The 22,364-nt window shown below is 46.2% G+C and overlaps 2 protein-coding genes across 2 annotated transcripts; both read right to left on the bottom strand.

Annotated features, from left to right (window-relative positions):
- Positions 1–1,681: 1,681 nt before the first annotated feature.
- On the bottom strand, positions 1,682–11,730 carry LOC124278566. Its single transcript, XM_046714294.1, has 8 exons — positions 11,694–11,730; positions 9,812–10,020; positions 7,300–7,405; positions 6,980–7,189; positions 6,207–6,409; positions 5,977–6,029; positions 3,810–3,865; positions 1,682–3,441 (listed from the first exon to the last, which is right to left on the bottom strand). The coding sequence occupies exons 2-7, from the start codon at positions 9,990–9,992 to the stop codon at positions 3,812–3,814; spliced, it is 807 nt and encodes a 268-aa protein (XP_046570250.1). The 5' UTR covers positions 9,993–10,020; positions 11,694–11,730; the 3' UTR covers positions 1,682–3,441; positions 3,810–3,811.
- A 523-nt stretch (positions 11,731–12,253) lies between these two features.
- LOC124278660 (mucin-22-like) lies at positions 12,254–21,791 on the bottom strand. The gene is given in 5 exon segments (XM_046714432.1): positions 12,254–13,435; positions 13,438–15,710; positions 15,745–17,291; positions 17,424–17,659; positions 17,914–21,791. Coding segments are annotated over 5 exon segments (8,958 nt in total). The 5' UTR covers positions 21,634–21,791.
- Positions 21,792–22,364: the final 573 nt, after the last annotated feature.

The following is a 22,364-nucleotide window of genomic DNA, read 5'->3' as shown; positions in this document are numbered from 1 at the left end:
TGAACAGCAGGTAATAATTATGTTAGAATATTTTCTGGTGCTTCTGTAATGATTATTACTGTTGAAATACTAAACAGAAATATAGTAGTTCTTGTTTGAAGTAGTTCTCATGTTTTTAGGCCAAATTAAATACTTCCATGGGGAACAAGTCTCTGTTCTGCTTGTCCTGGGATACAACGAGTGGGTCACAATTGAAACAGTTGTTGAAGGTGAACATTTATGAGGGAGGCAGCGTAGACTGGTATTCTACATTCTGCATTGGGTCATGGAAGTGGTAGAAATATTACTAGTTTTAATTAAACTCTTTTAGATTATTTGTTTGAGTTTTGTGTTTAAAGCGGGTGTTTGTTTTCTCCCACTGGTTAAGATGTCACAGCCCAGACGGAGATATTGTCTGATCAGTAATCACATTATTTTGCTCTGTTCTCTTGTTGCAGTATAGTTTGTACACTTTTAGATCACAGTGTCAGCACTGCTATGTCTAGTACTGTTCAATTGTTCTCTCAAGCTGTGTTTTCCTTGGTTTTATTCAGATGAAATATATAAAAATCAATAAACTCAAGAGGACTGATTTAATTGTTTTGTTATTTATAATCTCAACTGATTTACAAACCTTACAAGTTTACATTAACAAATGGCATAGCATTATTTCCTACCTCTGACAGACCCTAAGAAGAATATTTGAAAACAAATGTGCCAGTGACAAAAAATGCCAAATCCTTTTTGGGAGACTCCTTTCCAGAAATCTGTAGGAGACATATCAATTTCACATTAGACACTTTAACTGAGCAGCCCGAAACTCAAGATTGCAGTAAGCTCAGCAGAAAGTGCTTACTGTAGTAGGATTAGATTTAGTGTAAATTGTGAAAAATATACACAATAAGTGAAAATATACTTGGAGGCATGTAGAAGTATGCAGTCCTGATCCAATATTACCCTAGTATGCAAAGTGAGTTAAATTCTTATGTTCTTATGATAGAAAGCCGGGTTTATACAAACAGACAAAGACCCTGTTCCCTCAAGCCGGGCAGGTTAAGTTACAGCCAACCTCGCAGGTCATATAACAGTTATAAACTGTGACGGGTATGATGTGGTAAGAGCCTGAAAAATAAGGTTCTGGTCTCAGAAAATGACATTTGAGTGTAGTCTGTAGGATAGGCATGTCCGCATGGGAGATAAAGTATTGTCTGTCTGTCTGTCTGTCTCTATGAAGGACTTCCTTAAAAAACTCCAAGACTGCTTTCATCTGTGCCACTGGACGAAAGGTTGACTCTGCCTGCCTTCGTGCATCATGCTTTTTAATAAGGGGCACCTACAAATTAAATAGTTTAATAATCCTAAGCTAACGTTTCTTCAAGCTTCCAAATACATGTTCATCCTGAATATTTCGTATGCGTTTGTGAAATATTATGTATGTCCGTATAAATATACCCGATTATGTGTATATTTTGACTTGTTAACCTTTTCAGTTTCATTTCTTTAGAATATGCAAACGCTTTGTTAGAAGCATACATGGGGGCGGTGGGGTAGCCTGATGGTTAAAGCGTTCGCTCGTCACGCCGAAGACCCGGGTTCGATTCCCCACATGGGTACAATGTGTGAAGCTCATTTCTGGTGTCCCCTGCCGTGATATTGCTGGAATATTGCTAAAAGCGGCGTAAAACCAACTCGCTCACTCACAAGAAGCATACATGAAGACCGTATGATCTGCCGATGACCGTATCTTGTACCAAGCTGGACTGTCTGCCTTATGATTACACTCCAGTCCAGTCTTGAACACAGAACGACACGAACCACGTTGTGATTCATTTATTCTTCAATATTGTAAAAGGTTATAAATATTAACAATGTATAAAAATATATCTCAGAAGCCAGGTATCCGTTTGGTTCTTTCAATTCATAAAATAAAGCAACAATAAACAAGACCGTTACGCAGACCATGTTGCACAAGAAAACGCCATATTGTAAGGACTATATGCAGCAATAGAAATCTAGATATTGTACAAACATTACACTTCAAATTACCAGCTATCTGTACTTGTGGCTGCAGCTGTACTCGATTAGTACTGCCTATTAAACGACCGCGATTATTTTCATACATTTCCCATCCTCCAAGTAACACGGCTTTGTATATAATAATGTATTAAGTATTGTTTGTGTGCTTGTGAGTGGATTTCCCAAGGATAGCATGGTAAAGGGTAATGGTAGATATATTACACTTGAAAACTTTGGCTCAAACATTCAAGTTGAAAGTGTTTCTGTGTGCACACGAACGTGTGGGCTGATAGCGATATGAAACGTCCAATCAGAGCATAGCATGAACAACATCCATACAAAATAGTGACGTCAAACACCAGACAGAGAATAGTAGTGTCAAGAAATCCACGAGAAACAAAATAAACATGTCAATAGTCTACCAGAGCATAGTTATATCAACAGATGAAAATGTAGCGATGTCGACTTTCGAACAAACTTATTTATATCACCATTCGATCAGTTCATAAGATCCCTCAACAAATGATAATGTCATGATATTGATTTTAACATCCAGTTGATATCTCCTATAACGACTAACAGATCATGCTATTCCTGAATTAACTGGGCGGTCTGACACAGACAAAACACTGGAAGTGTCATATAAATAAGTGTACATATACATTATGGAAAATCAGATTACTCGTCTTTAGTGCAACGCGTGACTGTTCTGTTGAGTGCACGTCGTATCGATGGGCGGGTTGTTCAGTGCTGTACGCTGATCAATATGTTTAGGTAAGTAGCTGTCGAGAATACACCACGTGCATGGGGAGTGCTACCGGTGGACACGATCAACATTTTCAAGAACGTCTGGTGTCGTCACTGATTTCAGCGATCTAAGCACATAATGTCCGCGAATATTTTGCTTTTATGCCAACTGAATTGTTTCCTCCATGAATCAAGACATATTGAGAGGGGATGCAGTTAGTATTTCCCTTTCCACGTCGCATGCTGCCAACCTTGGGCTGGGCCCCACAATCACATAGTTCCAGACACGTGGACTTCCTCCTGGCGACATCTGGGACGTATGCACAGACTCACAGACACGTAGTGACTTTTACAATCAGTGGATAAGTAGGCTCACATCCTTTTTGTGAATTGTTCCGATTATTGCTGACACTGCGGTCGCTTTGTCACCGGAATGTTGTAGCTGTGATCGGAGCTTGGTTGGAGAATAGCAACTGTCTGTGACGTAATAATGTACCATTGCATTCATATGGGTGATCATTGGGATTGTGTATCTTCGACTTCGGTCGACCGGGAGCAACGTCTGTGACGTCATCATCGTTTGGGGAGTCAGTTTACCATTTCCGGGAGGTGAAATCTCGTTCATATACACTCGTCACTTTTGCCTTTTGCCTAATATTGGCAAAATGCCTTGTATCATCCAGTCATTGCGTGGTCGAACTGTTGGTCGAACAAACAGGCTTAATAGTACAATGTCATTGGGCAGTGGAAATATCTGTGCTAATCTTTTTGCTCGAATTGGAAAACCGTGATACAGCAATAAACATCGAAAATCAATAGTAATCAAAACAATGTCTGTATAGTCAAGTATATTGAGAGATGAACTTGTATATTATCTGAATGTAGTCAGTTGAATATCGTAAATGTTACCACTAATCGTACGCATGAAGCCAACGAGACAGAAAGGGAAGCGACGAGTATACTGCTTCGTGAAACATTGAAATACTAATGTATAATGAGCAATATCAAATTGATTAAACAGGAATTCTTCAGTTTGCCAGTATTATATCGACCTCTGTAATACTTACAGTTACAGGTACGGTGTTAATGGCGTTGGTTGCACTACAGGTCTGTCTATTCGAAACTGAAATAGGTAAGTAAGTAAGTAAGTAAGTAAATATCTGGCGCATGGCGGTAGTCACCGAATAACATACAGGGGCTACTTACACACGCATACGAAAACGCTTGCCTTGTGAAATAAAGTTTGACACTGAAGTGTGAAGATGGGTTCTTCTGTGGATGCAATGAGCGATAATTATCGTGGAATCTATGACTATCATTAAATCAAAAGTGAAATGAAAGTCTTCAGACCTATTCGGGGCTGTGAGGTCGCCTTGTGTTGAAAGCGCCCGGTCGTCACACAGACGATCTTTCGATTACCCACTTAGGTAGAATGTCTGAAGCACATTCTCTTTCCCCCCGCTGTGATATTGCCGGGACATTGCCAAAGACGGCGTAAAACCATACTCACTCAACTCTGACACATTCTGCCCGGCGTATGTATTAAGTCTTCACACTGAGTAGCCAATCCAGAGCTGGTATTTTAGTATCACTACGAAGACCATTAGAAATATACAAGCCACATAAAGAAACTGTGCATTGTCAAAATATTATCCCAGTTGATAAGTACGATAACAATGTCAAAGGTACATATAAACTTTAATGGAGGGATCATGAGACCATAACAAATCGGGAGAATTTCAATTGAAAATTCAATCACAATGACGTCACGAGTCCACAAGCGGGACAGGGGTCAAACGACCATGTCACAAGCTCAATAACGGGTATGTCCACCATCGGCATCGAGAACAGCAAACGTGCAAGGCCTATCAAACGTGCAAGGAAGGCTTGTGGGATGTCACACCAGATTCTTTCAAGTTCTGTTGCAAGGTCAAGGACGTTATCTGGCGGATGAGGAAGACGGCGTAGACGTCGATCCATCTCGTCCCAAACATGCTCTATCGGGGAGAGATCCGGTGAATTTGCAGGCCAAGGCAGTAAGTCAACGTTGTGGTGTTGCAAAAATCCATAGCAACCCTTGCCGTATGAGGGCGGGCATTGTCCTGTTGGAATGTTAACCCAGGGCCATGACGTTGCAGAAAAGGAATTGCCACAGGTCGAAGAATCTGATCCCTGTAGCCCACACCAGTTAAGTTGCCCTGAACAATCACCAAAGGAGTTCTTTGGCGTGCTGTTATTCCACCCCAAATCATCACGGAACCACCACCAAAGCGATTCCTCTCCAAGACACAGGCCTGTGCATAACGTTCTCCCACGCGTCTATAGGCACGTTGACGTCCATCACTATGGGAAATGTTAAACCTGGACTCATCTGTAAAAACAACTTTTCTCCACCAAAACAAGGGTCTGTGGACATGATTTCGGCACCACATTCGGCGAGCTTGTCGATGACGTTGTGTCAGGATAGGCCGTATGGCGGGACGTCGTGGTCTGATCCCGTGATGACGTAAACGTTGTCGAACTGTGTTGGGGTGGATACGGCGAAGTCCTGGGATGGTTCGGGCAGTCATCACGGCAGTCTGAAACCTGTGGCGAAGATGGGTCACCCTTATCCATCTGTCCTGTCTTGGCGTTGTTACACGTGGACGTCCAGAACGTGGCCGATCGATGACGTCATTTGTGTTCTGGTAGCGTCTCACCAGTGCAGAAATGGTGTTCCGGTGGCAGTGGAAATGTGCAGCCACTTGTCGTTGAGACATTCCCCCACGGACCATCCCAATGGCCTCATGACGTTATGCAGACGTGAGCCTTGGCATGCTATGCGTTTCAATAGCCGCAACAACGTATTGCACGTCTCAAGGACGAATCCACTGACGTCACGGAACGTGGCACGTGCATGCATGTTGGATACATGTCACTAATCTCTGAGTTTGAATCCTTATGTGTCTACACAGGTTTGATAAATTTAGATTTTAAATTTTTGTATGCACAGTTTCTTTATGTGCCTAGTATAGGTTTCGGTCATTGTGTCCAATGTGGGCGAACCAGCGCTTTAGTGTGAGGAATACACGCTTTAAATTCTAGACTACCCCATGGTCAGATAGGATCAGCTGTAGTGGAACACCTATCTTACCGCTTCTTGTAAATGATGTACCACTACTACTCAGGACAACAGAATATCTCTATATAACCTTACGGACATGAGATGCCAATATGTGGATATTACTGACTTACGTCATGATTGGGATCCAAAGCATCAAAGTACCACACCGGGTTAACCACGGAGGCTGTAGAGATAAACATGTAGAAGATGTTAGGTACTCAGACATACTGAAACCTAGGATCCATGCTTACAATATGCTTAGATATTTAAACCAAATTAGACCCACATCATAGTTTTCTGTTGAATCAATGATTTAATCCTTAGCAAAGTGGGAATAGTATATTATGATATGCCTTTTAACCGTCTGAGCTGTGCCTGGAAAACACGTCAGTGACGTCTTCATCGGCGTCGTGGGGGTAGATGATTGGGTAGTCGAAGCCGCGGAACGAGGGCGCCTCTATATCGGCGTCTCCCATGCTGGACATGCTGCCGAAGTCAGAGAACTGGCGCCAGTTGCGGGTATACCGAGGCAGGAAGGTACTTGTGGGCATGGTGAAGGAAGCGCTATTGGGAGGAAGCAATATTCAGGTTACGCTGTATTGAGTAATCGAATAGTTGGCCAGACAAATATACAAATAAAAATTTTTTGGAAATGTATGTCAGATAATAATATCTGCTGAAACAGATTCTACTGGCGTAAATGACAAAATACTGATGGCAATTACATGAATGTCTGTTATATGGAGGCGGTTTGTAAATAATCGACTCTGGACCAGACAATCCTTTGATCAACAACATGATCATCGATCTGCGCAACTGGGATAAGATGACATGTGTGAACCAAGTCAGCCAGCCTGACCACCAAATTCCGTTAGTCCCATCTTACGACAAGCACGGGTTGCTAAAGATTAGTTCTAACCCGGATCTTCACCGGTTATTACAGGAATGGATCCCTAAAACATCAGTGAACCAAATGTTCGCGAAAAGGTAACACATGACCTGCTCCATCGACAGGACCCGAGAACATATACCGTACATACCCTGGTGCCCTCTGTTGTTGGGATACTGAGAGATGCAGCGATACAATCTGTTTACTCGCTCATTCACTCACTGAACGTGCATGTTCAACCTTACCTATCGTCAAACGGGATACGACGTCGTCGTTGACGACGACGTCTCCTGTACATTGCCAGTCCACAGCACGTTGCTAGAAGGGCGACTACAGCCATGACGACTACAGGAACAAGGATGACGACAAGACGGTCATCTTCTGGTGGAGTGGTGGGTCTTGGGTTGTGTGATGCCAGGTACTGACAAAACTCACCGCTGTGGGTTGATGGGCATCTGAAATTGTGTGTGGCTCAATGCGTAAGTCAATAGGTCGCACGTAGATGTATATATGACTAGAAAACCCATTAGATAAAACTGGAAGCGTTAGTAGCTGTGAGTCTCACCTGCAAATTGCTTCGGTGTTGTTATCTAAGCAGTACCCGTCACGACAGTCCCCTGTGACGTTGTATATGGAACATGGGCTGTAGGTGGCGTTCACCCCGATGTCAACTGAAACAGCAAACATCTACAGTGTGTGTGTGTTCCAAGAGTTGTGACCTGTGAGTCAGTGTTGATAGGAATGGCGACAGGACCATGGATGTTTTAAGAAATAGAAGTATCTATGGACATGTTTCAGGTGGACGGGAAACTGTGTGCATGTTTCAGGAGAAGGTGAGCTGTGTGTATGTTTCAGGAGAAGGTGAAGCTGTGTGTATGTTTCAGGAGGAGGTGGGAGGCTGTGTGTATGTTTCAGGTGGAGGGAGGCTGTGTGCATGTTTCAGGAGGAGGGGAGGCTGTGTGTATGTTTCAGGAGGAGGGGAGGCTGTGTGTATGTTTCAGGAGGAGGGGAGGCTGTGTGTATGTTTCAGGAGGAGGGGAGGAGCTGTGTGTATGTTTTCAGGAGGAGGGGAGGCTGTGTGTATGTTTCAGGAGGAGGGGATGCTGTGTGTATGTTTCAGGAGGAGGGGAGGCTGTGTGTATGTTTCAGGAGGAGGGAGGCTGTGTGTATGTTTCAGGAGGAGGGGAGGCTGTGTGTATGTTTCAGGGAGGAGGGTGTGTATGCTGTGTGTATGTTTCAGGTGGAGGGGAGGCTGTGTGTATGTTTCAGGTGGAGGGAGGCTGTGTGTATGTTTCAGGAGGAGGGGAGGCTGTGTGTATGTTTCAGGTGGAGGGAGGCTGTGTGTATGTTTCAGGTGGAGGGAGGCTGTGTGCATGTTTCAGGCTGTGTGTATGTTTCAGGTGGAGGGGAGGCTGTGTGTATGTTTCAGGTGGAGGAGAGGCTGTGTGTATGTTTCAGGAGGAGGGAGGCTGTGTGTATGTTTCAGGTGGAGGGGAGGCTGTGTGTATGTTTCAGGTGGAGGGAGGCTGTGTGTATGTTTCAGGTGGAGGGAGGCTGTGTGTATGTTTCAGGTGGAGGGGAGGCTGTGTGTATGTTTCAGGTGGAGGGGAGGCTGTGTGTATGTTTCAGGTGGAGGGGAGCTGTGTGTATGTTTCAGGTGGAGGGGATGCTGTGTGTATGTTTCAGGAGGAGGGAGGCTGTGTGTATGTTTCAGGTGGAGGGAGGCTGTGTGTATGTTTCAGGAGGAGGGAGTGCTGTGTGTGTGTGTTTCAGGTGGAGGAGGGTGTATGCTGTGTGTATGTTTTTCAGGTGGAGGGAGGGTGTGTATGAGGTGGGGGATGCTGTGTGTATGTTTCAGGTGGAGGGGAGGCTGTGTGTGTATGTTTCAGGTGGAGGGATGTGTGTATGTTTCTGTGTGTATGTTTCAGGTGGAGGGATGCTGTGTGTATGTTTCAGGTGGAGGGGATGCTGTGTGTATGTTTCAGGTGGAGGGATGCTGTGTGTATGTTTCAGGTGGAGGGGATGCTGTGTGTATGTTTCAGGTGGAGGGGAGGCTGTGTGTATGTTTCAGGTGGAGGGAGATGCTGTGTGTATGTTTCAGGTGGAGGGAGGCTGTGTGTATGTTTCAGGTGTTTCAGGAGGAGAGAGAGGCTGTGTGTATGTTTCAGGAGGAGGGAGCTGTGTGTGTTTCATGGCTGTGTGTATGTTTCAGGAGGTTTTTCAGGGGAGGCTGTGTGTGTATGTTTCAGGTGGAGGAGGGGAGGCTGTGTGTATGTTTCAGGAGGAGGGATGCTGTGTGTATGTTTCAGGAGGAGGAGGGTGTGGCTGTGTGTATGTTTCAGGTGGAGGGAGGCTGTGTGTATGTTTCAGGTGGAGGGAGGCTGTGTGTATGTTTTCAGGTGGAGGGATGCTGTGTGTATGTTTCAGGAGGAGGGAGGCTGTGTGTGTATGTTTCAGGAGGAGGGAGGCTGTGTGTATGTTTCAGGTGGAGGGGGAGGCTGTGTGTATGTTTCAGGTGGAGGGAGGCTGTGTGTATGTGGAGGGAGGAGGCTTCAGGTGGAGGGAGGCTGTGTGTATGTTTCAGGTGGAGGGGAGGCTGTGTGTGTTTCATGTGCTTGTGTAGGGGGAGGCTGTGTGTATGTTTTCAGGTGGAGGAGGTGTGTATGCTGTGTGTATGTTTCAGGAGGGAGAGGTGAGGCTGTGTGTATGTGTGTATGTTTCAGGAGAAGGGAGGCTGTGTGTATGTTTCAGGAGGAAGGGGAGGCTGTGTGTATGTTTCAGGAGGAGGGGAGGCTGTGTGTATGTTTCCAGGTGGAGGAGGAGGTGTGTATGTGTAGGTGTGTGTGTTGTTTCAGGTGGAGGGAGGCTGTGTGTATGTTTCAGGAGGAGGGGAGGCTGTGTGTATGTTTCAGGTGGAGGGGGAGTGTGTATGCTGTGTGTGTATGTTTCAGGAGAAGGGGAGGCTATGTGTATGTTTCAGGTGGAGGGGAGGCAGTGTATGTTTCAGGAGGAGGGAAGGTTATGGGTGCCTACACATATAATTCTGCTGCAGATGAGAATGTTTACTTCACACTCACCACATTTATCTTGACAAGTTCGTTTGTCGATGTCGCAGACACGAGGTGTTGACACATCCACGAGGCAGGAAGTGTTGTCAGGACGGAAGATGGTTGCACTGGATTGCAGAAACACCCTTAAACTGTTGGTTGACCTGAGTTTGTCACGAGGGTCTTGTCTGTGTCCAGATACATATCTCATCTGTATAGTTAGCTGGTTACTGTTGGCACTGTTGAGAAGAGGCACTTACTGTAACATTCTTCACAGTTTCTCTTGCACACATTCGGCAACAGAGCTGTACTATATCTCTGTCTAACCCCGATCGACGGGAATATTGCGTCTGAGTCTGTGTAATTCCTGATGGCATAGGGCGAGGTTCCACATCATACAACTTATTAATTTCTCTTACTATTTCACACAGCAAGATTCACCAAAACGCAACTTGCAACAACTGCATGAACATCCCTTGAATTTGCCTGAAACTTTATCTCTCTTGATTACCAGAAGATTGTGAACGTTTCAGTTTATTCTCTGCACATCTTACATTTAATTAAAGTTAATTTACACGTGAAACTTCAGTGCAAGAGGATAGCCGGTCTTCAGACCGGCGTTAAGGATCAAATAGTCAACACTAGGTAAAAGCAGCACTGGATGTCAGTGACGACTCTGGGTGTTCGGGTTAAGGGGGGTAAGCATGTCTTCCCATCCCGGTAGCAGGCAGGGCAACATTATGAAAGGATGTGGTGTTTTTCAACTTTGTTTTGCGCGGGAGGTGAAATGTGAGACGTGACAAACGTGGTTAACGATCTACGAGGGGACTTCTTTGAGTGGCATTGTTGTACTTGCTTGACAACGATACAAGAATACTTGCTGACAACGATACAGGAATCTGTATCGAAACGTCGAATCTACCGAATAAGGAAGTATTTTTTGCATAAAGTTTGTCTGTATATAAGATCTACGAGGGGCGTCCCAAACGTAGTCGGCCAAACTATATTCTCGATGTCCAATGTTAGAAAAGCTTCCATTTTATTTTGAAGGAATCATTTTTAGCAAAGCCATATCCAAAAATTCACAGTTGTGGGTAATGTGGTTAACGAAATGTTAGTCAGCACAACACATTTGGGTATAATATTTCTTTAAAAATTGCAGAAAGTGAAAAACTGTTATTTTGAACCTCTTGGATAATGGTATGCCCTCAGATAATATCATATACAATATGTTCAGTACAATATTGGATGACTTCCCGCCATAATCAACCTTCAAAGATTGCTTGATTTATATTTAGACGGGGCTGTTTGTAAGGGACAACCCCATTTTAATCTTTCAAAAATACTGTGTCCAGATATTCAAGCTGGCACTGTTTACAATATATTGAGTGCTGACACTTGTGTGGCCATTCAGTATTTAGTTTGAACCCTTGGCATTATGTATGCATAAGTGAAAACATTAGAATAAACTATGTCCTTATGCCTGCGTCATCTGAAAGGGGTTGGGCAGTGTCTCCAAAACAAGCTCTTTCAGTAAACGTCATGGTGGGATGCGATCGTAGTTTCAAACTGCATTTTTATGCACTTTGATATCTACGTTTGGTTCTAGAGAACTTTTGCCTATCTCAAACACACAAAATTTTGTTTCCTGAAGTTGCATGTATGATACATTTATTGCAGATTTTGCGTTTTTTAGGGGTAACAATATAAAGTGTCAAACAAAACGGGGATCGTGAGGCTGGAACATGGCAAAAGCAATTTTCTTGAGGTTGACACACAATATGTAGAAAAATAAAACATAAAAAACAGCTGCATTTGTATATTTGTCTGGGTGAGGCCGACTACTTTTGGGACGCCTTTCGTAGATGTCCTCCCCATGTAACAGATCTTTGATGGACTACTGACTACTCACACCACCGAGACTGCAGCGACGTTAGGAAGACCCTTAAATACTTGGTTCTGGAACTGAAATTTAAGATGATTTGATTGAGTAGGACTGAAATAATCTCTAAAAAATAATTAGAAAGAATTGTGTTCATGGTAGCTAAAAGACCGAATTTGCCAACGAGTTACTTAACCATGTGGAGTTTTGTAATAAAATACAATTCTGACGAGAAGTTGAATATTTTGAAGAACAAGGTCCACACTAAACTTGCAGTGTAGGAATCACCACGACCACATGTAAAGGTATATCTAGCAGTTAAGAACATTACCATCATATCCAGCTTTTGGACATTTTCTCTCTTCAAAGGCACGTTGCACTGTATATCTAATAAAAACGTTGCCCTAGTTGATGCTGGAAAAGAGTTCTTGCAGTTACGACATAATGTTTTCAGGGTAAGTTTGATCGTCTTTTTTCAGATTGTTCAATTACAATTTTGATGTAAGTCTTAAAATGAACTTAAACAAAGCACTGAAAATGTTTACTATATATCAGAAGACACAAATAAAAATACATTTAAAAATGAAACGTCATGATGGTGTGGAGCTCGCACCTGTGGGCGTTGTCAAGAGAGTGGAAAGCGTAGATGTCTCGCTTGATGTCTCTGTAGTATAAGAACTGGTTGTTGTAGATGTGTTTTCTGTCACTGCTGAGGATGTTCCAGTCACCATTTCCGATGTCAAGCTTTCCTCAGTCGTTGAAACAGTAGATACTGAAGACATCCCAGTCATTGTCGTTTCTTGAGTCGTTGGCTCCTCAGAGGAAGTTGAAGATGCAGTGGCAACGGAAGCAGATTCCGTGGAGGCCGATTGAGTGGAAACAGTCGAGGTTTGACTTGTTTCTGTGCTCGACGTTTCTTTTGTAGATTCCGGAGTGGACAAGGTTGAGGTGGCTTCCATCGTAGTGGACATAGATGCTTGGTAAGGGCCAGGACTGACTGTGGATGACGTTTCCTCTGTGGGAGTAGAAGCTGTCTGTGGTGACGATCCCTCTGTTGAGCCTTGTGTGGTATTTTGGCCTTGGTTGGTGAACGTGGACTGGGAGGTGCCTGCTTGACTGGGTGTACTTGAAAGTGGAGAGGTCGTGGCTTCAGTGGTACTCTCAGAGCCTGATGCTGTGGTGGATGATTGCTGAGAAAGAGTAGATTCTGTGTTTGTGACATGTAATGTTGTTTCCGAGTGGCTTGACTCAGTGCTACCCTCGGATGCTGTGGAAGTTTCTCCCAGTGTTGTAGCAGAGTAAACCTCGGTTGTCATTGTGGGAGTAGGTGTTGTAGCTTCCCTTGATGGTGTGGAGCTCGCACCTGTGGGCGTTGTCAAGAGAGTGGAAAGCGTAGATGTCTCGCTTGATGTCTCTGTAGTATAAGAACTGGTTGTTGTAGATGTGTTTTCTGTCACTGCTGAGGATGTTCCAGTCACCATTTCCGATGTCAAGCTTTCCTCAGTCGTTGAAACAGTAGATACTGAAGACATCCCAGTCATTGTCGTTTCTTGAGTCGTTGGCTCCTCAGAGGAAGTTGAAGATGCAGTGGCAACGGAAGCAGATTCCGTGGAGGCCGATTGAGTGGAAACAGTCGAGGTTTGACTTGTTTCTGTGCTCGACGTTTCTTTTGTAGATTCCGGAGTGGACAAGGTTGAGGTGGCTTCCATCGTAGTGGACATAGATGCTTGGTAAGGGCCAGGACTGACTGTGGATGACGTTTCCTCTCTGTGGGAGTAGAAGCTGTCTGTGGTGACGATCCCTCTGTTGAGCCTTGTGTGGTATTTTGGCCTTGGTTGGTGAACGTGGACTGGGAGGTGCCTGCTTGACTGGGTGTACTTGAAAGTGGAGAGGTCGTGGCTTCAGTGGTACTCTCAGAGCCTGATGCTGTGGTGGATGATTGCTGAGAAAGAGTAGATTCTGTGTTTGTGACATGTAATGTTGTTTCCGAGTGGCTTGACTCAGTGCTACCCTCGGATGCTGTGGAAGTTTCTCCCAGTGTTGTAGCAGAGTAAACCTCGGTTGTCATTGTGGGAGTAGGTGTTGTAGCTTCCCTTGATGGTGTGGAGCTCGCACCTGTGGGCGTTGTCAAGAGAGTGGAAAGCGTAGATGTCTCGCTTGATGTCTCTGTAGTATAAGAACTGGTTGTTGTAGATGTGTTTTCTGTCACTGCTGAGGATGTTCCAGTCACCATTTCCGATGTCAAGCTTTCCTCAGTCGTTGAAACAGTAGATACTGAAGACATCCCAGTCATTGTCGTTTCTTGAGTCGTTGGCTCCTCAGAGGAAGTTGAAGATGCAGTGGCAACGGAAGCAGATTCCGTGGAGGCCGATTGAGTGGAAACAGTCGAGGTTTGACTTGTTTCTGTGCTCGACGTTTCTTTTGTAGATTCCGGAGTGGACAAGGTTGAGGTGGCTTCCATCGTAGTGGACATAGATGCTTGGTAAGGGCCAGGACTGACTGTGGATGACGTTTCCTCTGTGGGAGTAGAAGCTGTCTGTGGTGACGATCCCTCTGTTGAGCCTTGTGTGGTATTTTGGCCTTGGTTGGTGAACGTGGACTGGGAGGTGCCTGCTTGACTGGGTGTACTTGAAAGTGGAGAGGTCGTGGCTTCAGTGGTACTCTCAGAGCCTGATGCTGTGGTGGATGATTGCTGAGAAAGAGTAGATTCTGTGTTTGTGACATGTAATGTTGTTTCCGAGTGGCTTGACTCAGTGCTACCCTCGGATGCTGTGGAAGTTTCTCCCAGTGTTGTAGCAGAGTAAACCTCGGTTGTCATTGTGGGAGTAGGTGTTGTAGCTTCCCTTGATGGTGTGGAGCTCGCACCTGTGGGCGTTGTCAAGAGAGTGGAAAGCGTAGATGTCTCGCTTGATGTCTCTGTAGTATAAGAACTGGTTGTTGTAGATGTGTTTTCTGTCACTGCTGAGGATGTTCCAGTCACCATTTCCGATGTCAAGCTTTCCTCAGTCGTTGAAACAGTAGATACTGAAGACATCCCAGTCATTGTCGTTTCTTGAGTCGTTGGCTCCTCAGAGGAAGTTGAAGATGCAGTGGCAACGGAAGCAGATTCCGTGGAGGCCGATTGAGTGGAAACAGTCGAGGTTTGACTTGTTTCTGTGCTCGACGTTTCTTTTGTAGATTCCGGAGTGGACAAGGTTGAGGTGGCTTCCATCGTAGTGGACATAGATGCTTGGTAAGGGCCAGGACTGACTATGGATGACGTTTCCTCTGTGGGAGTAGAAGCTGTCTGTGGTGACGATCCCTCTGTTGAGCCTTGTGTGGTATTTTGGCCTTGGTTGGTGAACGTGGACTGGGAGGTGCCTGCTTGACTGGGTGTACTTGAAAGTGGAGAGGTCGTGGCTTCAGTGGTACTCTCAGAGCCTGATGCTGTGGTGGATGATTGCTGAGAAAGAGTAGATTCTGTGTTTGTGACATGTAATGTTGTTTCCGAGTGGCTTGACTCAGTGCTACCCTCGGATGCTGTGGAAGTTTCTCCCAGTGTTGTAGCAGAGTAAACCTCGGTTGTCATTGTGGGAGTAGGTGTTGTAGCTTCCCTTGATGGTGTGGAGCTCGCACCTGTGGGCGTTGTCAAGAGAGTGGAAAGCGTAGATGTCTCGCTTGATGTCTCTGTAGTATAAGAACTGGTTGTTGTAGATGTGTTTTCTGTCACTGCTGAGGATGTTCCAGTCACCATTTCCGATGTCAAGCTTTCCTCAGTCGTTGAAACAGTAGATACTGAAGACATCCCAGTCATTGTCGTTTCTTGAGTCGTTGGCTCCTCAGAGGAAGTTGAAGATGCAGTGGCAACGGAAGCAGATTCCGTGGAGGCCGATTGAGTGGAAACAGTCGAGGTTTGACTTGTTTCTGTGCTCGACGTTTCTTTTGTAGATTCCGGAGTGGACAAGGTTGAGGTGGCTTCCATCGTAGTGGACATAGATGCTTGGTAAGGGCCAGGACTGACTGTGGATGACGTTTCCTCTGTGGGAGTAGAAGCTGTCTGTGTTGACGATCCCTCTGTTGAGCCTTGTGTGTGTATTTTGGCCTTGGTTGGTGAACGTGGACTGGGAGGTGCCTGCTTGACTGGGTGTACTTGAAAGTGGAGAGGTCGTGGCTTCAGTGGTACTCTCAGAGCCTGATGCTGTGGTGGATGATTGCTGAGAAAGAGTAGATTCTGTGTTTGTGACATGTAATGTTGTTTCCGAGTGGCTTGACTCAGTGCTACCCTCGGATGCTGTGGAAGTTTCTCCCAGTGTTGTAGCAGAGTAAACCTCGGTTGTCATTTTGGGAGTAGGTGTTGTAGCTTCCCTTGATGGTGTGGAGCTCGCACCTGTGGGCGTTGTCAAGAGAGTGGAAAGCGTAGATGTCTCGCTTGATGTTTCTGTAATATAAGAACTGGTTGTTGTAGATGTGTTTTCTGTCACTGCTGAGGATGTTCCAGTCACCATTTCCGATGTCAAGCTTTCCTCAGTCGTTGAAACAGTAGATACTGAAGACATCCCAGTCATTGTCGTTTCTTGAGTCGTTGGCTCCTCAGAGGAAGTTAAAGATGCAGTGGCAACGGAAGCAGATTCCGTGGAGGCCGATTGAGTGGAAACAGTCGAGGTTTGACTTGTTTCTGTGCTCGACGTTTCTTTTGTAGATTCCGGAGTGGACAAGGTTGAGGTGGCTTCCATCGTAGTGGACATAGATGCTTGGTAAGGGCCAGGACTGACTGTGGATGACGTTTCCTCTGTGGGAGTAGAAGCTGTCTGTGGTGACGATCCCTCTGTTGAGCCTTGTGTGGTATTTTGGCCTTGGTTGGTGAACGTGGACTGGGAGGTGCCTGCTTGACTGGGTGTACTTGAAAGTGGAGAGGTCGTGGCTTCAGTGGTACTCTCAGAGCCTGATGCTGTGGTGGATGATTGCTGAGAAAGAGTAGATTCTGTGTTTGTGACATGTAATGTTGTTTCCGAGTGGCTTGACTCAGTGCTACCCTCGGATGCTGTGGAAGTTTCTCCCAGTGTTGTAGCAGAGTAAACCTCGGTTGTCATTTTGGGAGTAGGTGTTGTAGCTTCCCTTGATGGTGTGGAGCTCGCACCTGTGGGCGTTGTCAAGAGAGTGGAAAGCGTAGATGTCTCGCTTGATGTCTCTGTAGTATAAGAACTGGTTGTTGTAGATGTGTTTTCTGTCACTGCTGAGGATGTTCCAGTCACCATTTCCGATGTCAAGCTTTCCTCAGTCGTTGAAACAGTAGATACTGAAGACATCCCAGTCATTGTCGTTTCTTGAGTCGTTGGCTCCTCAGAGGAAGTTAAAGATGCAGTGGCAACGGAAGCAGATTCCGTGGAGGCCGATTGAGTGGAAACAGTCGAGGTTTGACTTGTTTCTGTGCTCGACGTTTCTTTTGTAGATTCCGGAGGGACAAGGTTGAGGTGGCTTCCATCGTAGTGGACATAGATGCTTGGTAAGGGCCAGGACTGACTGTGGATGACGTTTCCTCTGTGGGAGTAGAAGCTGTCTGTGGTGACGATCCCTCTGTTGAGCCTTGTGTGGTATTTTGGCCTTGGTTGGTGAACGTGGACTGGGAGGTGCCTGCTTGACTGGTCGTACCTGAAAGTGGAGAGGTCGTGGCTTCAGTGGTACTCTCAGAGCCTGATGCTGTGGTGGATGATTGCTGAGAAAGAGTAGATTCTGTGTTTGTGACATGTAATGTTGTTTCCGAGTGGCTTGACTCAGTGCTACCCTCGGATGCTGTGGAAGTTTCTCCCAGTGTTGTAGCAGAGTAAACCTCGGTTGTCATTTTGGGAGTAGGTGTTGTAGCTTCCCTTGATGGTGTGGAGCTCGCACCTGTGGGCGTTGTCAAGAGAGTGGAAAGCGTAGATGTCTCGCTTGATGTCTCTGTAGTATAAGAACTGGTTGTTGTAGATGTGTTTTCTGTCACTGCTGAGGATGTTCCAGTCACCATTTCCGATGTCAAGCTTTCCTCAGTCGTTGAAACAGTAGATACTGAAGACATCCCAGTCATTGTCGTTTCTTGAGTCGTTGGCTCCTCAGAGGAAGTTAAAGATGCAGTGGCAACGGAAGCAGATTCCGTGGAGGCCGATTGAGTGGAAACAGTCGAGGTTTGACTTGTTTCTGTGCTCGACGTTTCTTTTGTAGATTCCGGAGTGGACAAGGTTGAGGTGGCTTCCATCGTAGTGGACATAGATGCTTGGTAAGGGCCAGGACTGACTGTGGATGACGTTTCCTCTGTGGGAGTAGAAGCTGTCTGTGGTGACGATCCCTCTGTTGAGCCTTGTGTGGTATTTTGGCCTTGGCTGGTGAACGTGGACTGGGAGGTGCCTGCTTGACTGGGTGTACTTGAAAGTGGAGAGGTCGTGGCTTCAGTGGTACTCTCAGAGCCTGATGCTGTGGTGGATGATTGCTGAGAAAGAGTAGATTCTGTGTTTGTGACATGTAATGTTGTTTCCGAGTGGCTTGACTCAGTGCTACCCTCGGATGCTGTGGAAGTTTCTCCCAGTGTTGTAGCAGAGTAAACCTCGGTTGTCATTTTGGGAGTAGGTGTTGTAGCTTCCCTTGATGGTGTGGAGCTCGCACCTGTGGGCGTTGTCAAGAGAGTGGAAAGCGTAGATGTCTCGCTTGATGTCTCTGTAGTATAAGAACTGGTTGTTGTAGATGTGTTTTCTGTCACTGCTGAGGATGTTCCAGTCACCATTTCCGATGTCAAGCTTTCCTCAGTCGTTGAAACAGTAGATACTGAAGACATCCCAGTCATTGTCGTTTCTTGAGTCGTTGGCTCCTCAGAGGAAGTTAAAGATGCAGTGGCAACGGAAGCAGATTCCGTGGAGGCCGATTGAGTGGAAACAGTCGAGGTTTGACTTGTTTCTGTGCTCGACGTTTCTTTTGTAGATTCCGGAGTGGACAAGGTTGAGGTGGCTTCCATCGTAGTGGACATAGATGCTTGGTAAGGGCCAGGACTGACTGTGGATGACGTTTCCTCTGTGGGAGTAGAAGCTGTCTGTGGTGACGATCCCTCTGTTGAGCCTTGTGTGGTATTTTGGCCTTGGTTGGTGAACGTGGACTGGGAGGTGCCTGCTTGACTGGTCGTACCCGAAAGTGGAGAGGTCGTGGCTTCAATGGTACTCTCAGAGCCTGATGCTGTGGTGGATGATTGCTGAGAAAGAGTAGATTCTGTGTTTGTGACATGTAATGTTGTTTCCGAGTGGCTTGACGCAGTGCTACCCTCGGATGCTGTGGAAGTTTCTCCCAGTGTTGTAGCAGAGTAAACCTCGGTTGTCATTTTGGGAGTAGGTGTTGTAGCTTCCCTTGATGGTGTGGAGCTCGCACCTGTGGGCGTTGTCAAGAGAGTGGAAAGCGTAGATGTCTCGCTTGATGTCTCTGTAGTATAAGAACTGGTTGTTGTAGATGTGTTTTCTGTCACTGCTGAGGATGTTCCAGTCACCATTTCCGATGTCAAGCTTTCCTCAGTCGTTGAAACAGTAGATACTGAAGACATCCCAGTCATTGTCGTTTCTTGAGTCGTTGGCTCCTCAGAGGAAGTTAAAGATGCAGTGGCAACGGAAGCAGATTCCGTGGAGGCCGATTGAGTGGAAACAGTCGAGGTTTGACTTGTTTCTGTGCTCGACGTTTCTTTTGTAGATTCCGGAGTGGACAAGGTTGAGGTGGCTTCCATCGTAGTGGACATAGATGCTTGGTAAGGGCCAGGACTGACTGTGGATGACGTTTCCTCTGTGGGAGTAGAAGCTGTCTGTGGTGACGATCCCTCTGTTGAGCCTTGTGTGGTATTTTGGCCTTGGCTGGTGAACGTGGACTGGGAGGTGCCTGCTTGACTGGGTGTACTTGAAAGTGGAGAGGTCGTGGCTTCAGTGGTACTCTCAGAGCCTGATGCTGTGGTGGATGATTGCTGAGAAAGAGTAGATTCTGTGTTTGTGACATGTAATGTTGTTTCCGAGTGGCTTGACTCAGTGCTACCCTCGGATGCTGTGGAAGTTTCTCCCAGTGTTGTAGCAGAGTAAACCTCGGTTGTCATTGTGGGAGTAGGTGTTGTAGCTTCCCTTGATGGTGTGGAGCTCGCACCTGTGGGCGTTGTCAAGAGAGTGGAAAGCGTAGATGTCTCGCTTGATGTCTCTGTAGTATAAGAACTGGTTGTTGTAGATGTGTTTTCTGTCACTGCTGAGGATGTTCCAGTCACCATTTCCGATGTCAAGCTTTCCTCAGTCGTTGAAACAGTAGATACTGAAGACATCCCAGTCATTGTCGTTTCTTGAGTCGTTGGCTCCTCAGAGGAAGTTAAAGATGCAGTGGCAACGGAAGCAGATTCCGTGGAGGCCGATTGAGTGGAAACAGTCGAGGTTTGACTTGTTTCTGTGCTCGACGTTTCTTTTGTAGATTCCGGTGGACAAGGTTGAGGTGGCTTCCATCGTAGTGGACATAGATGCTTGGTAAGGGCCAGGACTGACTGTGGATGACGTTTCCTCTGTGGGAGTAGAAGCTGTCTGTGGTGACGATCCTCTGTTGAGCCTTGTGTGGTATTTTGGCCTTGGTTGGTGAACGTGGACTGGGAGGTGCCTGCTTGACTGGGTGTACTTGAAAGTGGAGAGGTCGTGGCTTCAATGGTACTCTCAGAGCCTGATGCTGTGGTGGATGATTGCTGAGAAAGAGTAGATTCTGTGTTTGTGACATGTAATGTTGTTTCCGAGTGGCTTGACTCAGTGCTACCCTCGGATGCTGTGGAAGTTTCTCCCAGTGTTGTAGCAGAGTAAACCTCGGTTGTCATTTTGGGAGTAGGTGTTGTAGCTTCCCTTGATGGTGTGGAGCTCGCACCTGTGGGCGTTGTCAAGAGAGTGGAAAGCGTAGATGTCTCGCTTGATGTCTCTGTAGTATAAGAACTGGTTGTTGTAGATGTGTTTTCTGTCACTGCTGAGGATGTTCCAGTCACCATTTCCGATGTCAAGCTTTCCTCAGTCGTTGAAACAGTAGATACTGAAGACATCCCAGTCATTGTCGTTTCTTGAGTCGTTGGCTCCTCAGAGGAAGTTAAAGATGCAGTGGCAACGGAAGCAGATTCCGTGGAGGCCGATTGAGTGGAAACAGTCGAGGTTTGACTTGTTTCTGTGCTCGACGTTTCTTTTGTAGATTCCGGAGTGGACAAGGTTGAGGTGGCTTCCATCGTAGTGGACATAGATGCTTGGTAAGGGCCAGGACTGACTGTGGATGACGTTTCCTCTGTGGGAGTAGAAGCTGTCTGTGGTGACGATCCCTCTGTTGAGCCTTGTGTGGTACTTTGGCCTTGGTTGGTGAACGTGGACTGGGAGGTGCCTGCTTGACTGGGTGTACCCGAAAGTGGAGAGGTCGTGGCTTCAATGGTACTCTCAGAGCCTGATGCTGTGGTGGATGATTGCTGAGAAAGAGTAGATTCTGTGTTTGTGACATGTAATGTTGTTTCCGAGTGGCTTGACTCAGTGCTACCCTCGGATGCTGTGGAAGTTTCTCCCAGTGTTGTAGCAGAGTAAACCTCGGTTGTCATTTTGGGAGTAGGTGTTGTAGCTTCCCTTGATGGTGTGGAGCTCGCACCTGTGGGCGTTGTCAAGAGAGTGGAAAGCGTAGATGTCTCGCTTGATGTCTCTGTAGTATAAGAACTGGTTGTTGTAGATGTGTTTTCTGTCACTGCTGAGGATGTTCCAGTCACCATTTCCGATGTCAAGCTTTCCTCAGTCGTTGAAACAGTAGATACTGAAGACATCCCAGTCATTGTCGTTTCTTGAGTCGTTGGCTCCTCAGAGGAAGTTAAAGATGCAGTGGCAACGGAAGCAGATTCCGTGGAGGCCGATTGAGTGGAAACAGTCGAGGTTTGACTTGTTTCTGTGCTCGACGTTTCTTTTGTAGATTCCGGAGTGGACAAGGTTGAGGTGGCTTCCATCGTAGTGGACATAGATGCTTGGTAAGGGCCAGGACTGACTGTGGATGACGTTTCCTCTGTGGGAGTAGAAGCTGTCTGTGGTGACGATCCCTCTGTTGAGCCTTGTGTGGTATTTTGGCCTTGGTTGGTGAACGTGGACTGGGAGGTGCCTGCTTGACTGGGTGTACTTGAAAGTGGAGAGGTCGTGGCTTCAATGGTACTCTCAGAGCCTGATGCTGTGGGTGGATGATTGCTGAGAAAGAGTAGATTCTGTGTTTGTGACATGTAATGTTGTTTCCGAGTGGCTTGACTCAGTGCTACCCTCGGATGCTGTGGAAGTTTCTCCCAGTGTTGTAGCAGAGTAAACCTCGGTTGTCATTTTGGGAGTAGGTGTTGTAGCTTCCCTTGATGGTGTGGAGCTCGCACCTGTGGGCGTTGTCAAGAGAGTGGAAAGCGTAGATGTCTCGCTTGATGTCTCTGTAGTATAAGAACTGGTTGTTGTAGATGTGTTTTCTGTCACTGCTGAGGATGTTCCAGTCACCATTTCCGATGTCAAGCTTTCCTCAGTCGTTGAAACAGTAGATACTGAAGACATCCCAGTCATTGTCGTTTCTTGAGTCGTTGGCTCCTCAGAGGAAGTTAAAGATGCAGTGGCAACGGAAGCAGATTCCGTGGAGGCCGATTGAGTGGAAACAGTCGAGGTTTGACTTGTTTCTGTGCTCGACGTTTCTTTTGTAGATTCCGGAGTGGACAAGGTTGAGGTG

Source organism: Haliotis rubra, unplaced genomic scaffold, assembly GCF_003918875.1.
Source record: "Haliotis rubra isolate DU_JTF1 unplaced genomic scaffold, ASM391887v1 Scf24, whole genome shotgun sequence".
In the NCBI taxonomy this organism is placed as follows: Eukaryota; Metazoa; Mollusca; class Gastropoda; order Lepetellida; family Haliotidae; genus Haliotis; species Haliotis rubra.
The sequence above is the reverse complement of the archived record's forward strand: the minus strand, read 5'-3'. Positions and strand labels throughout refer to the sequence as shown.

What these genes read in the sequence shown, in the direction of transcription:
- LOC124278566 (XM_046714294.1), bottom strand. Translation starts at nt 9,992, where the DNA reads ATGAGATATGTATCTGGACACAGACAAGACCCTCGTGACAAACTCAGG. An exon ending in AACACCGAAGCAATTTGCAG is followed by an intron (nt 7,190 to 7,299) that starts GTGAGACTCACA and finishes ACACAATTTCAG; the next exon opens with ATGCCCATCAACCCACAGCG. An exon ending in CTTTGGATCCCAATCATGAC is followed by an intron (nt 3,866 to 5,976) that starts GTAAGTCAGTAA and finishes TACCTATTTCAG; the next exon opens with TTTCGAATAGACAGACCTGT.